This window comes from Camelus ferus, chromosome 21, assembly GCF_009834535.1.
Source record: "Camelus ferus isolate YT-003-E chromosome 21, BCGSAC_Cfer_1.0, whole genome shotgun sequence".
In the NCBI taxonomy this organism is placed as follows: domain Eukaryota; kingdom Metazoa; phylum Chordata; class Mammalia; order Artiodactyla; family Camelidae; genus Camelus; species Camelus ferus.
In genome coordinates, this window is record NC_045716.1 from 21,565,058 (window position 1) to 21,579,017 (window position 13,960).

At 39.3% G+C, this 13,960-nt stretch overlaps 1 protein-coding gene across 2 annotated transcripts; it reads left to right on the forward strand.

Moving 5' to 3' along the window:
- The first annotated feature begins 556 nt into the window (after window positions 1–556).
- On the forward strand, window positions 557–10,237 carry RIT1 (Ras like without CAAX 1). 2 transcript variants are annotated; one of them, XM_032464113.1, is made up of 6 exons: window positions 557–684; window positions 1,240–1,384; window positions 1,556–1,612; window positions 3,976–4,049; window positions 4,275–4,466; window positions 5,778–10,237. In XM_032464113.1, the coding sequence occupies exons 2-6, from the start codon at window positions 1,282–1,284 to the stop codon at window positions 6,006–6,008; spliced, it is 657 nt and encodes a 218-aa protein (XP_032320004.1). In that variant the 5' UTR covers window positions 557–684; window positions 1,240–1,281; the 3' UTR covers window positions 6,009–10,237. The 2 variants fall into 2 exon arrangements, with proteins under 2 accessions (XP_032320004.1, XP_006174634.1); XM_006174572.3 differs by having other exon boundaries at window positions 606–763.
- The last annotated feature ends 3,723 nt before the right edge of the window (window positions 10,238–13,960 follow it).

The window sequence follows — 13,960 nt, forward strand, 5'->3', positions numbered from 1 at the left end:
ATTGAACATGATTAACGGGACTGAGTGAATGAAACATTTTTAAAGGAAATATAAATTATTCTTGGAAAAACATGCTTAAAAAGGAAGAAGTTTCAACAGAATAATTTCCCAGTTGTAAAGTTCCTTTCAAGTGCCTGTGTATGCTTCCTAAAGTAGAAGTGAATATAGTAATAGTCCTTCATTTATTGCTGTATTTAATTCAGTTTTAATCCACCTGAAAACTCTTAAATTATCGTTTCCTGCTGGAGGTTAGTACATTTGTCTAAAACAAAAAACTAATCTTCATGTATTTCATTTACATACATTTAAAATGTGTGCAGAACTGTAATTAGTCTGACCAGAACATTGAGAATTTCTGATCTTTGATTACATGTGGCCAAATTTGTCTTTTTGTCTCAAACAGCCGTAAGTTCTTATTTTAGAGGCCCCCTGTGTGGCCATTTTCACATCCTTCCTTGACTATTCGTGTAAAATAGATGTATTAACGCCTTTACGTGCATTTCCCAGTCTGGTACTCTCCCACAGGGCCCTTTAGAGCGGAACTGGGTTTGAGGACCTGGAGGGGAGATGGCCCTCCCCGGAGGGGGCAGGGCCAGTCGCGGGCGTCACGGGGCGGCCCCGCCCCTCCCGCCGAGACGCGGGCTCCGGTGGCGCCATCTTCCCTGGCTACGGGAGGGGTCACAGGTCAGTGCCACAGCCTCGCCGCGAGTGAGGAGGACGAAGTGGGTGATCAGACCCTGCCGTGGCTTTCACGTCCCAAGGGGTACGAGCAGCGGGGAGTTGGCTGGGGAAGCGGAAGGGTGGGAGGCCTGATGGCGGGCCGGGGATGCATCTGGGGGAGGGGAGCTGTCTTCGAGGGGAATGGGGAGGGGGCGGAACCGCCGGGTACCGCGGGCGTGAGAGGACCCCTGCGGCCTAAGGGGCCGTGTTCCTTTGGTTCCCAAACCTCAGATTTCTCAGTGGGCTCCTTCCTGCGGTGCCGCTGCCTCAGTCTGAAAAGAAATTCTAAATTTCTTTGTCTCTTTTTATTCTTTCTGGGAAAAGTAATAGTTCGGAAAACCTGTGATATGTCATAGGACTGAGCTGTCCTGGAGAAAAGGTGAGGATGTGGCATTTCTTAGGGACACCAGAAAGGGAGAAGGAGTAATAGGCCAGAGTATGGGAAGGTAGGGCACTGGCTCTAGGACTGTCGTCACGGTGTCAACATCCTGGATTAAATATCTTCATCTTTCTTTCCAGGTGCTTTTTCCGCGGGCCACCCCAGGGTGCTCCTAGAGGACAATGGATTCAGGAACTCGCCCAGTTGGTAGCTGTAGCAGCCCTGCAGGGCTGTCGCGGGAATACAAACTAGTGATGCTGGGTGCTGGCGGTGTAGGGAAAAGTGGTAGGTGACATTTTTCTTCCGTTTTACAAAACATGAAAATGAAAAGTGCTTACAACGAATGTCCTCCACCCAAACCAAGTGGGAGACTGGCTATCATGAAGTGTTGATAATTACAGTTCTTTCTCTGGGTCATCTTTGTGTGGATCCTAACTTTCATTTCTTCTTTTGAAGCCATGACCATGCAGTTCATCAGCCATCGATTCCCAGAAGATCACGACCCCACCATTGGTAAGTCAGATTATCACTTAGGTTTTCCAAATAAACCCCCTAAAAGTGTCTTGATGACAATTTTTGAAACAATTTTAAACCATTTAAATTTTTAGTCTTTTTGATGTCTAATTCAAATTTATTTCAAAGGGTATGGTGGCAGTTGGTAAACAAATGAATTTTTTTTCCTAACTTAATTCTGTATGTACATAACCCATCTTAGTCTGTCCTTTATTGAACACTAATGGGACACTTTCTTTGTTATATTTTTATAGTTGGTGTACTGTATTGTCAGATTAAAGGAAAAGTTTAGAAGCCACTTAACAGAAGCCTTTGCTGTCACTTCTCTAAGGGTCTGACTTGAGACTGTCTCTGTAACTGTGAGTCAGCTGGTTTGAACTTCCACAAAAGGAAGCAGAAAAACAAGTAGAGCCAGCCTGCTGAACTCTTACATCCCAGACATGCAGAGCCTGGACTTGTTCCACCAGACGCCCATCATTTACTTCCGTATACCTCAGGTTCATTACATAGCAAGCTCTTCCTTCAGGTCTCTTATAATCCTTAGTGCTCTATTGTTAGTAGAACACTGTTGGAGAGTAAAAAGTAATTTTGTTTTGGTTTTTTTAATTGCTGTTCTCCATAAACACTAAGAAAGTTACTGTCATTCCTGAGCCATAAGGATGCAGGTTTGACTTTAAGGAATTATCTCTCAGGATAAAAGAAAAATGGTCATGGGGATAGGGGAGGGCACAGGAGGTCTGCTGTATTACTTGTATTTTCAGGATGTGACACGTTGTCATGATCTTGGGTCTCTAAGAAAAATTTCTATTGGGTCAGGCCTCTGCAGCTCTTTTCCACAGAGCCAATGAGTGTTCTGTGTTAATCCAGCTTTGGATGTGGTCATTTTATATAGTAGCTGCTTCTGTGGCTTGGGGAAAATAGAAACAGTTCTTATTTTTTCATGCTATATTAATTCAGAATATTGTTTAGGAATTCACACTATAGTGAGAGTTCTAGGAATAAAATTAATTTAGGAATTCCAGGAATATCTTTTCCTTTCTTTAAAGTAAAACTCATATACTTGTCCTCTGAGTTATTTTTTTCATCAGGTGATTTTCTTTTCCCCAGTCAGCTACTCTCTTGACAATATTATCAGATTGAAGAGCAAATACTTTTATCTCTGGAGTTCCTGTTAGGTACCAAGCATGATGGTAGGCCCTGGGGGTACAGTACTGAGCAGAAAGATATGGTGTCTGCTCACATTGAGCTTACACTTCAGTGCATTTTGTTTCAAACTTTGGCTACTAACTCTGAGAAGAAAAACTTTGTATTGTAACCAGTACACATGTAAGTATATATGTGTGTGTGTATTAGCACATATGTATACATTTGCACATATGTATGTGTAATTAAAATACCATGAACCTGTATTTACCTCACTACATGTGTTGCACTCTCATATTTTCTCGTTGATTTTAGATTTCTGCTTGTTTATTTTAATGCTGGCCCTAACCCCTTAAATTCATCCACAACTCACTAATACTAATGGATCATACATGACCTAGTTTGAGATACATTGATTTAGTAGGCTCTTCATCTTTGAGGAAGAGTTCAAGAAAAAAATGTTTAAAGGAAATACATCAGGCTATAAGCAGCAATTGTTTGAATGATGGAAATACTGAATGGGTTTTTCTCTTTTTTTTTACTTCACTGTGTTTTCCAAGGTTATCATAATATGTATAAAGAAATTTGCTTTCATAAAGGAGAAATTATGACAATATGGATTCTTTAGAAAATAGTAAACTGGTTTTTCTTTTTCCTATAGTATTAAAAATGAGGAGGAACTATATAGCATATGGTTAAGGACATACAGCTTTTGAGTCAAGTAGCCCTTGGTTTTGATTCTGGTTAAACCATTAATACACTGTGTTATATGGAGAATACATTTAATGTTTTAGAGTTTAACTTTCTTTATCTGTAAAGTGAAGGTAATAGTACCTACCTCATTGGATTATTGTCTCTATTGAATGAGTTAATATATGTAAATCACTTAGGATAATGCTAATAACTTTAATAAATGATAAAGTTACTTTTCTGGAGTAACATTTTTTAAAGACAATCTCTCAGTTCGTTTTTAGCTTAGAATTGTAGGTGAAGTCTTATAAGCATAAGCTCCGAATAAACTTACATCATAGCTTATGGGGAAAAAAAAACTAGTTGAACACGCATCCTGCATAACTCAATGATTTTAGCAGCTTCCTGAAGACATTAGGGCACTTAAAGAACTTATGTGTAAACTACTTCTCCATAAGATGAATTTCAAAGTAAGATTGCATATTCCTGCACTTAATGGGTTTATAGTACACCTTTCTTCCCTCCTGTAGAAGATGCTTATAAAATCCGGATCCGTATTGATGATGAGCCTGCCAATCTGGACATTTTGGATACAGCTGGACAGGTATTAAATCCCCAAATGCTATGAGTAAAAGCCTTTTCGCTCTAGTAAGGGGGAGGGGAAGACTTACACAGAGAAGATCACTGGTTCATCTCTTTTAATTTTTCATGCACTCTGACTCAGGATAGCAGGTAACCAACGTGTCTCTTCTTTAATCTGAAATAAGTAGCTAATGTGCATATAGTTCTAGGTTGCATCAATACATTAATAATTCTTGTTTCCCTCTAGGCAGAGTTTACAGCCATGCGGGATCAGTATATGAGGGCAGGAGAAGGGTTTATCATCTGTTATTCTATCACTGATCGTCGAAGTTTCCATGAAGTTCGGGAGTTTAAACAGCTTATTTATCGAGTTCGACGCACTGATGATACCCCTGTGGTTCTTGTGGGAAATAAGTCTGACCTAAAGCAGCTAAGACAGGTGAGGATAGAGTGGAAAATGCGATGTATAATCTTATGGGATTAGTCATTCTTGTTTGTCTGTTTATAGACTTCTTTGCCTTAAAATGAAAATTTAAAGTTAGTTTTTCCCATGGTTACCAAAGGGGAAAGGGGTAGTATAAACTAGGATACAGAATATACATTCTACTCCATATAACATAGATAAACAGGACCTACTGTATAGCACACGGAACTATATTCAATATCTTGTAATAACCTATAATGTGAAAGAATCTGAAAAGTAGTAGTTACGTATATAACTGAATCACTTTGCTGTACACCTGAAACATTGTAATCAACTATACTTTAATAAATGAAAACAAGTAAATAAAAAAATAAAATTAGCTTCTCCCTAACCTTGAAAACTCCCTATCTATCGTAATTTGCTGTTTTCTTGGATAAAATCTGGATTTTTAGGAATCATTTTACAGGACAAAATCTACAAGGTAATAATCAGATGACAAATAGAATACACATTAAGTGAAGGATCATAGAATGTTCATTTCCTAAAACCTCAGAAATAAATCTGTTTATGCTGCAAAAGGAGTAACTTAGGATAGACTTTAAGATCTGTTTCCTGATGGTGAAGATTATGAGTCCTGGAAAGAGAATAAGAAGTTTTAGAAGGTTTTAGAATAGGCGATACCCTTCAAGTTAGCAGTGATGTTTAAAATTTTTCGCTGTTTGGTGTAGAGTTGAAAGAGTAATGAAACCGGCACATTGATCACTATTAGGGAAAGCAATGAATGGTACAAACTTTTTAGAAGTAGTTTGACAGTAGTTAGGTTCATAGTGCTTCTCAATTAATTCCTGTTTAAAATGCTTTTCAGGGATTTACATATAAAATGTTCATTGCCAGGCTATTTAGGGTAGCAAAAAATTAGAAGAAGTCTAAATGTCCAGAAGTAGGAGAAATTATGCTATATGCAATAATTGGATATATTGATTTTGGGTTGCTTATAGTTTTCAGTATTGTAGTTTAAATACGTCTCTTTGCCTTATGACTTGCTTTCTTGAAATTAAAAGTATGAAGAAAATTAAGATAGTATATTTGATGTCTATAGCTATTCCCTGTTCCAAAAAATTATCTTTAATATAAACTGGAAATGTAATCACATAATTTGAAGGCAGAAGGAGTCTCCCAGTGTTACAAGTAGCACTGTACTCTGCTTGGACACCTCCAGAGTGTAGCTCTCTCTTCCTGTTAAGAAAGCCCCTTCACTTGTTCGGGCAGTTGTAATTGTTTTCCACGGTTTGCACTGTAAATTTTCTCATGTTTACATTTTTAAAGGTCACCAAGGAAGAAGGATTGGCTTTGGCCCGAGAATTCAGCTGCCCCTTTTTTGAGACATCTGCTGCGTACCGCTACTACATTGATGATGTATTCCACGCCCTTGTGCGGGAGATACGAAGGAAAGAAAAGGAGGCGGTACTGGCCATGGAGAAAAAGTCTAAACCCAAAAACAGTGTCTGGAAGAGGCTAAAATCACCATTCCGGAAGAAGAAAGATTCAGTAACTTGAAGGGAAGCTGTGATGTGTCCATCTGAACTGCAGTGCTTAATCAGAGCAGTCCAGTAACCTGCACTAGTGAGCATGGTGCTTGTTCTTTCTCCTGTTATGACCGTTATTTTAAAAGTAACTGATGATAGGGACATGCCCACTAGGAGTTTTCAATGATGTGGTATTTAAAATATTGTCTCTTAGCTAATTCTGATGTTATTAACCCAGTGGAGCACTGTCTACTTTTAAATTGTTACATTAGAACTTGATCTCAACATTTGGGATTCTGTTGCTGGTATTAATTAATGGAAATTTTTTATACCCAGGGGAATATGTATACCATGTATGTTTGACTCAGCTCACAAGAGGAATTTTTTGCCATGCACTATTCTGTGTTCTCTTTCAACTTCAATTTCCTGGGACTGTCCCAGGAAAGGACCTCAGTCTTTTCTATTCGTGCTGTACTTCCTGGAGACAGAACAGAAATCATATAGGGCAGTCAGTTCTAAAGGCATCAGTGCTAAAGTTTAGCAAATAGCTATGGAACTGACTCCTGTTGCAGATTATGGAGTGATGAGATTGGGGAAATCAGGCTGTGTTTTTGCAGGAACTTGGCTAGCAACAGATAGGATCAAAACAGTATTCTCAGAAGGAGCCTGTCTTTTGTAAGAAGCACACATCTGACCCAAATGCGCTAGGACAGATGAGAACAGACAGAAGCATATAAAACGTAATGAAGTTTTCTCCTGTGAGGTTATTTTACTCTTCCTTTCAGGGTTTTGCCTTTCTTTACTTTCCAAGGTAAACTCTTTTGAGAACCATTACTGGATTACTAAACTCGTGTTTAATCTAAATCCTTGGTTGGGACAGCCATTGCCTTATACAGGTTTATTTTTTCCCTAGAGATGCACACACCAATACATTGACATTAATTGCTTCCTAGTGCTTTCCCTTAGCTTCCCTGTGCTCTCTAGAAGAGCCTGGCCTGGCAAAATGTTTTGTAGGCCCTTTGTCATCAGACTGACTGCATTTTCCATACAGAAGAGACATCAGGAGTTAGTAAAACTGTGTACGTGCCTCCTTGACGTAGACAATCACCAGACTCAGAGTTCTGAGAAAGCCTGCAGCATTTCTGTTTAATAAGCCAGTCTTCAAGCTTTAAAATTCCCATATGTTGAGTTTCTCATTGAAGATATTTACAAGGACCTTGCTAAGTTCACCTCAGGGTTGCCTGAGCCTTGACAAAGCTTAGCGTAAGAGAATATCACTTTGGTAACTATGCATAGTTAAGAAACTTTCGTCCTGGGAAGAATCAGCTTTAAATATTGGTGGTGAGTTCTTTCTTTTAGAATCAGGGTTATTTTGAGACCTGAACTTGTTACGTGTGGAGATTAAGGGCAGAAGTGCTAAGAGTAATATAGCATATGCTGAACATTAAATGTCACTGAAGCAGTGTTTGTGATCACTTTAAACTCTAAGAACATGACTTTTTGTAGCACTTCTTAAAAAGTGCACAGCTCAACTTACTGTTTTCCATTTTTTTTACAGATAGAAGGACAGGGTTGTTGTGTTTTCCTTCCAATCAATGGTATATGGTATTCTGGGCTTAAAAGTGATGGTTATAACTTTTTTAGCTGAGTAGTGGTCCCTTTTGAAACTCTGGGAAATGTTTTTTCTAACAAGTAAATCATGTTTTATGGTACTCAACCCATCCAAAAGTGAAAGATGCAGAATTTGAATCTATGTAGGACAAAAATCTTACAGGAACCATAGCCCTTTGGAGAAGCATGAAGTTAGAAAAGAAATACAGTGCAATTCTATTTTAACAGTATTTCACCACATTTAAGCCAGCTTGGAGCCTATTAGGTTTAATGCCTTAGCTTCTCATTACTAATGACCTGAGGAATTGTTATTAGCATCAAGCAAGAAGTTGACAGCTCAGTAATTATTCAGGATAGTCAAGGCAGCAGAGAACATTGCCAGAAAGAAAGATGTGTAAGACAGGGGGGAATTTGTATTATATATAAGAAAAATAACAAATTAATGTCTTTAAGACTATCACTGTCATATATTTGATCATTGGATTAATTGGCCCAAAAATTAGTATTGAGAATTCTATTCATGGTGCTAAATAGTTTGAGGGGTATAATATGTGTAAGTCATAGCTCTATTTTTAGTGATCATATAGTGTACATAATTTATAAGCTCTAAATAGTCAGCTTTATCTAATTTGAGGGCATTAAAATCAATTACTGCCTGGAACTTTGAAGAGAGAAAAATTCAGGGACAAGTTGAAAAGCACTGGAACTGTTCATGTCCATACCAGATTGGTAAATTACAAAATTTAGAAGCTGGTGTCTAGGATTAACAGTTAAGAATTCAAAAGGGGATACGTGTTTTAACTTCATGACATATTAGCAAGAATTGGCCTACTGTGATGTTTGGGGAGGAGGGCAAGAGAAAAATTTTTTCACTTATGCACTTGTATATGAAGACAGTTTGTATGACACAATACAAAACTTTTAAACAATTTACTGGGCTTCTCCTTTACTTAACCTATGTGTGGGTAGAAATGTTTGGAATCATTGCACAAGGGTCATTTTAAGAAAAAATTTAATACCATGTGATTTTATATTCTGGAAAATACTGATTCAGAAAATTTTGAGCGCCCACCCTATACAGAACACCTATGTCAGGTGCTCGGGAGCATGCCACGGAATGCTCCTTCATTTGAAGACATTACCTCAGTGCTTGCCCAGGTCAAGGGGTGGGGAGGGAGGCGGAGGTGCTGTGGTCCAACTGCTGAAGAGTCTCCCTGTGGCAGTCAGTGGGGTCCCAACTCCAGGCACTGCCTGGCTCTGGTTCCTGACCCCAAGCACTACCCACTATCCCAGAGCCAGCAGACACCAGTAGACCAGTGACACTTGGTGTTTGGTCAGGCCATTGGGAGGGCTTGAAGTCCAGAGTGAACTGCTGCCTGAGGGACCCTGCTGAGACCCTAGCATCTCAGGAGAGAGGCAGACCGACAAGGCAAAATTTTAAAAAGAGATTACCTATCAGGTGGGCAGACAGGAAAAACATATATTGAAAATGGCGGCACAGTTGCCACCTGATCAAGGATTAATTAAAGTTGTTTCAAGTATGTATACTAAATGTGAGAGAATGAGGAATCACTCTTTTAACGTGCAGGTCATTGCTTTTATCTCCACTACTCAAATGGGCATCAGTGTTGGTACAGAGGACTTAGCTTGGACATAAAAGGAATGTACTTTTGTGTCCTCATTATTTAACATTTATTGAGTAGGTCAGTAGCTGTCAGTGTGGTCCACTGTTGAAACAGGGGTAATGGAGGAGGAGCATTCCATGTTCTACTGTAACCTGTTAGGATGGGCAATGGAATTACAGTCAGAGTATTTATGGACAGTTATGTGCACTAAGCCCTGTTTGCTTTAAGCGCTGTGAGGGATTTGAAGGGATATAAAATATCCCTGTTCTGGAGCTTTGATAAAATTTGCATATCCAAAACAACTAGAGGTTAATCTTAAAGTAGTAGATTACATGCTTCAAACTGCAAATGTTACAGGAATTCAGAAAAGGAAGGAATTAGCATGGCCGGGGCAGATCAGTGGAACTGCCTCTGAGAGTGAATGGGTAAGGAGGCAAACTGAGGAGAGATTGAATTCAATCTGAATGGAATAATAAAGAGGTAATAGCAAAGATGTAATTTCTGAAATTCCTCATTCCTAATATTTATTGCTTATCTTTTTTCTGAAAAAAAAATCCTTATACAATTTTAGTAAGCTCTTGACAAATAATTAGTAACGCTGCACTTCTTCCAAATTCAATCTAGAGAAGGGTAAGACAGAGAAATTTGAAGTCATTTTTTGGGAGTCCCTGTTGCCTTTGTTAACTTTGATGAGCACTTGGCTCTAACAGATGGTTTAAATACTGAAAATGTTGGAGATGCAGTAATCCCAGATTTGCTCAGCTTCAGGTTAAAATTTACTTTCAAATGTTTCTTCTCATAATCTCATCAGCTCAACTGTAACTGAAACTCAGGTGGTAAAACCGTACAGGGAAGTAGTTGGAAATCTCGATCTCTGACTTAAAAAATTATTAACCCTATCCTCAAAGTATCTCTAAATGCTCTCACTGCACAAATTAATTTTTGTCTTTGATTTCTCTGCACCAAGAATTGCTGTCAAATAATTAGGTATAGCATGAATTAGAATAAATTAAGAAAATGGCAACTATATTTGTACTTTACTCAGAAGTTTCGACAAGCTTTTTTCAGTGAAAGGGGACATGAATCTGTTGCTGTTCTTCCTTGCTTTATTAAACTGTTTGAGCGGTGTGCTGTTCACCTGTCTGGCTAGACTGCACCCATACCTATGGAGAAAGCTAGAGCTGCCTTAACGCTTGTCTGCAGAAAGCACAGCCTCTGGTGATGAGTTGAGTTGAATTGATTGGCATCACTATTTAGAAGTGAAGGATCTAGTATGTCCTGGAGGAACCAGGATGAATTTTAGTTTTTAGGAAAATGTGGTCAGATAGCATAAGTGAGTCAACCCGTCTGCAGAGGCTCGCAGACACATTTCACTGTCCTGTTGGTCTGGCCTGGGTGTGGCCAGCTTCCTTAGGGTAGAATGAGTTAGTTAACCTAACTAAGGAGTCCTAGCATGGTTTCTGCTGGGGAGCGGCGGGAGTGTTTACAATTGACTGGGAAGATAAGGCATTCAGTAGGCAACATAAAAACTGAGATAGTACATTGACTAGTTAAAAGAATACATTGCAAGATTCTAGGATTAAATTGGTAAATGGAATTAGACCACAAAGATTTTTCCAAAGGACGGGAAATGTGACTTGAAACAACAGAAAAGTCAAGAATCTCATCTGTAGTACAACTTCAATGCACGATTTGAGGCTGGGAAAGTCAAGACTATACCGTGTTGTACGTGGAATGTGTATCATGAAGCAAGCTTGGGGATAAACGGTAAGAGCTGGAATACAGCAAGAGACCAACAGGGCAGGCCTAATTGGATGGAAAGCCATGGAGGCCAGTCTGAAGTGTGTATAATTTCCAATATCTAGTTATTCTGGATCAGAAACAGCTGGAGAGCTGTTTTGTTTTTTTTTCTCATTTTCTCACCTTAACCTCTGGAGATTTTTGACTTGCTAGATCTCTGCTAGGACCCAGGAATCTATATTAAAACAAAAACCTCTCCAGGTGATTCTGATTGTAGCCACACAGCCGTTCCTGGGATTAGGAATCGCTGGCCTGGAGGATGTCCAAGTGTCTTGGGAGATGATTGGAGGGCCGTACAAAGTAGTGATAGGTTGTAGTTAACAGGTGTGGAAAATTGTGGCTCTCTGTAGAATGGTGTGGGGATGGGGAGCAGCTGGGAGTAAGCAATAAGAGGGAACTATTGTATAGTTCATAAGTAGGGAAACAAGGGCTTTGGCTGCAGGGACAAGAAGAAAAATAAACTCATACCTTGTTATGAAGGAAACCAATGGAGAGCACAAAGGACTGTTGGTCTTAATGTTTTGAAATCCCCAATCAACTTTTAAACGTAAGTTGGCCTCGTGACAAAATTACTGAAATATTTTAGCTTTGTCTAATAGTCCTTGCTTTAGAAAAAAAAAAAGCTTTGATGAGCAGCTTTTGGTTCAGTGTATACATTCCTCAGCACACATGATTATATCATTAAGTCACCCAATTTTTTGAACAAAAGCTGCTGGGGTGGGGACATGTCTCATTTCCTGCCCTTCCCAGAGCTGGTTATTGCTAGAATTTATTACAGTTTGCTGTGAGCCAGGAGAAAGTCTTTAGCTCCAGAAATATCTCCCACCAGATGCTTTCCTTAGTTTCCTTGCAGAGAAGTGTGTAGGTGAGGGAGTGGAAGCAGAGAAACTTACGGTTTATATGCAGGTCAGTCCAAATTTGTGCTCAAATACAGTGTAATCCAACAAATGTCTACTGGCCTGGAAGGCATGCATGCACATCAGTTTAGTCAGAAACAACTTGCACAGTCCCACCCAAAACATTGTGACCACTCTTATTTTTGTATCCTTAGACTCCTCAAGCCAGTATGTGGGTCTGGTTGCAGCTAATATACATCCACCACCACCAAAAAAACAGTAACAAACAAAACAACTCTAGACCAAAAGTTCTTTTGAAACTTCAACTCAGAGCAAATAGGAAGAAGAGGCAAAGGCTTTTGTGTTTGCTTTAGGTCTGCTCCCTAGACAATACTTTGCTGCCTGCCTGTGTGCCTTTATTCAACAAACCTTTATTGAGTGCCTGCTGCAAACCAAGAATTTATCTAGGGTGTTGGGAATTCAACAGTGAATGAAAAGAAGCGCATAGCTCTTGGAGTCTCAGTTCTGTTCTTTGGGCACCTATAATCCTTAAGTGCAAGATCTCACATGAAATTTGATCAAATCAACTGGTAGAAGAGTAAAAACGGGTAAGGGACAAGTGGGAATTTCAATTCCCTGGTAAACAATAATGTTTAAATGTTAGTTTGGAAAAATGCCCGAGAAGAGGCTGATTAGGCGTGAGTGAGTGTAAATTAGGAAAATGTGCGGTTTCATGCAGTAGCAGGTGGCCCTCTAAAACATCGTTGAAGACACTGGCATCAAGAGCATGGGCACATGGTGATTTACATGAGTTCCTGTAGCCTGCACTTGTTTGCTTCTTTCCTTGAAGTCTCCGCCTGTAGTGATGGTAGGAAAATAGAGCTTCTGGAGTCAGAATGCCACAGGGTGAATCCAGAGTGCTTTGCTTATGAGCGGTGTAACTTAGAACAAGTTGTTTAAACTCCCTGGACTTTGGTTTTCTCATCTGTTAAATGACAATAGTAATAGCATGTATCCAACAGGGTCTTTGGAAGGATTAAGTGAGTTTTAAACGTATAAAGTGCTTAAAAAGAAAATGAGTCCCTCTTTAAGGGCTTTGTCAGAGCTTTTCAACTAAATTGAGGGGTTTTTTTAATTAAAAAATTTTTTTTGATGGGGAGTGATTAGGGTTGGTTTTATTTATTTATTTATTTATTTATTTATTTATTTATTTATTTATTTATTTATCTATCTATCTATCTATCTATCTATCTATCTTTAATGGAGGTACTGGAGATTGAAGCCAGGACCTTGTGCATGCTAGGCATGCGCTCAACCACTGAGCTATATCCTCCCATCTAGATTGAGGTTTAATATAATTTTTGAAGTGAATTACCACCTCCCCAGACTTGCACACAAGAGCAGCTAATGAGTTATCAGGCTCTTACGCAACTTTTTCTGTTAGCACATCTATTCCTAGGCCTGCTGAGCTTTGAGGTCTCCTTCAGGAGTTTGCTCCTGAACACCAAGCAGAGTTTTGAGCATTTCTTAGAGGTGCTCAGAGGTGTATTTGACCTGGTACAGTATTAGGCAATTAGGATATTCTTCAGTTTACTATCTTGTAAGACTTATGCTGAATAAGAATAGATGTTCTCAGCTTTCTGAAAAATTGTGCCCTATGGCTAAACTTATGTTGTTCTTGAATTATTTAAAAAAGGACTCCAAGCACTAGGTTGCTTGTCTTTTCACAGGGGATGGGTGAGGTCAGTGGGTGAGGCACTTGGTAGGTTGGCAACTCTTCTCAGAGAGTTTGTAGTAAGATCACAGGAGACGATACCTTGGAGTGAGAGGTACTGTAGAAAACTATGTGATGTTCTTTATTTGTTGCCTACTCAATGCCTCCTTCCAAAGGAAATGACATTTTATTCAAGAATCCACCCACTTCCCATAGTCAGTTCCAGGGCAGTCCTAAATGGCCTAAAGATAATCCCATCCTCCTTGCCTGTGACTGGTTCAGAAATGACCATGTGGCACATTTTGGACCAGCAAGATTAGAGGAAAGAATAGCTAGCCGCTTCTGGGAAAAATTTACCTTATTTTTCTGGGAGAGGCCCTGAAGTGATCGCATCTTT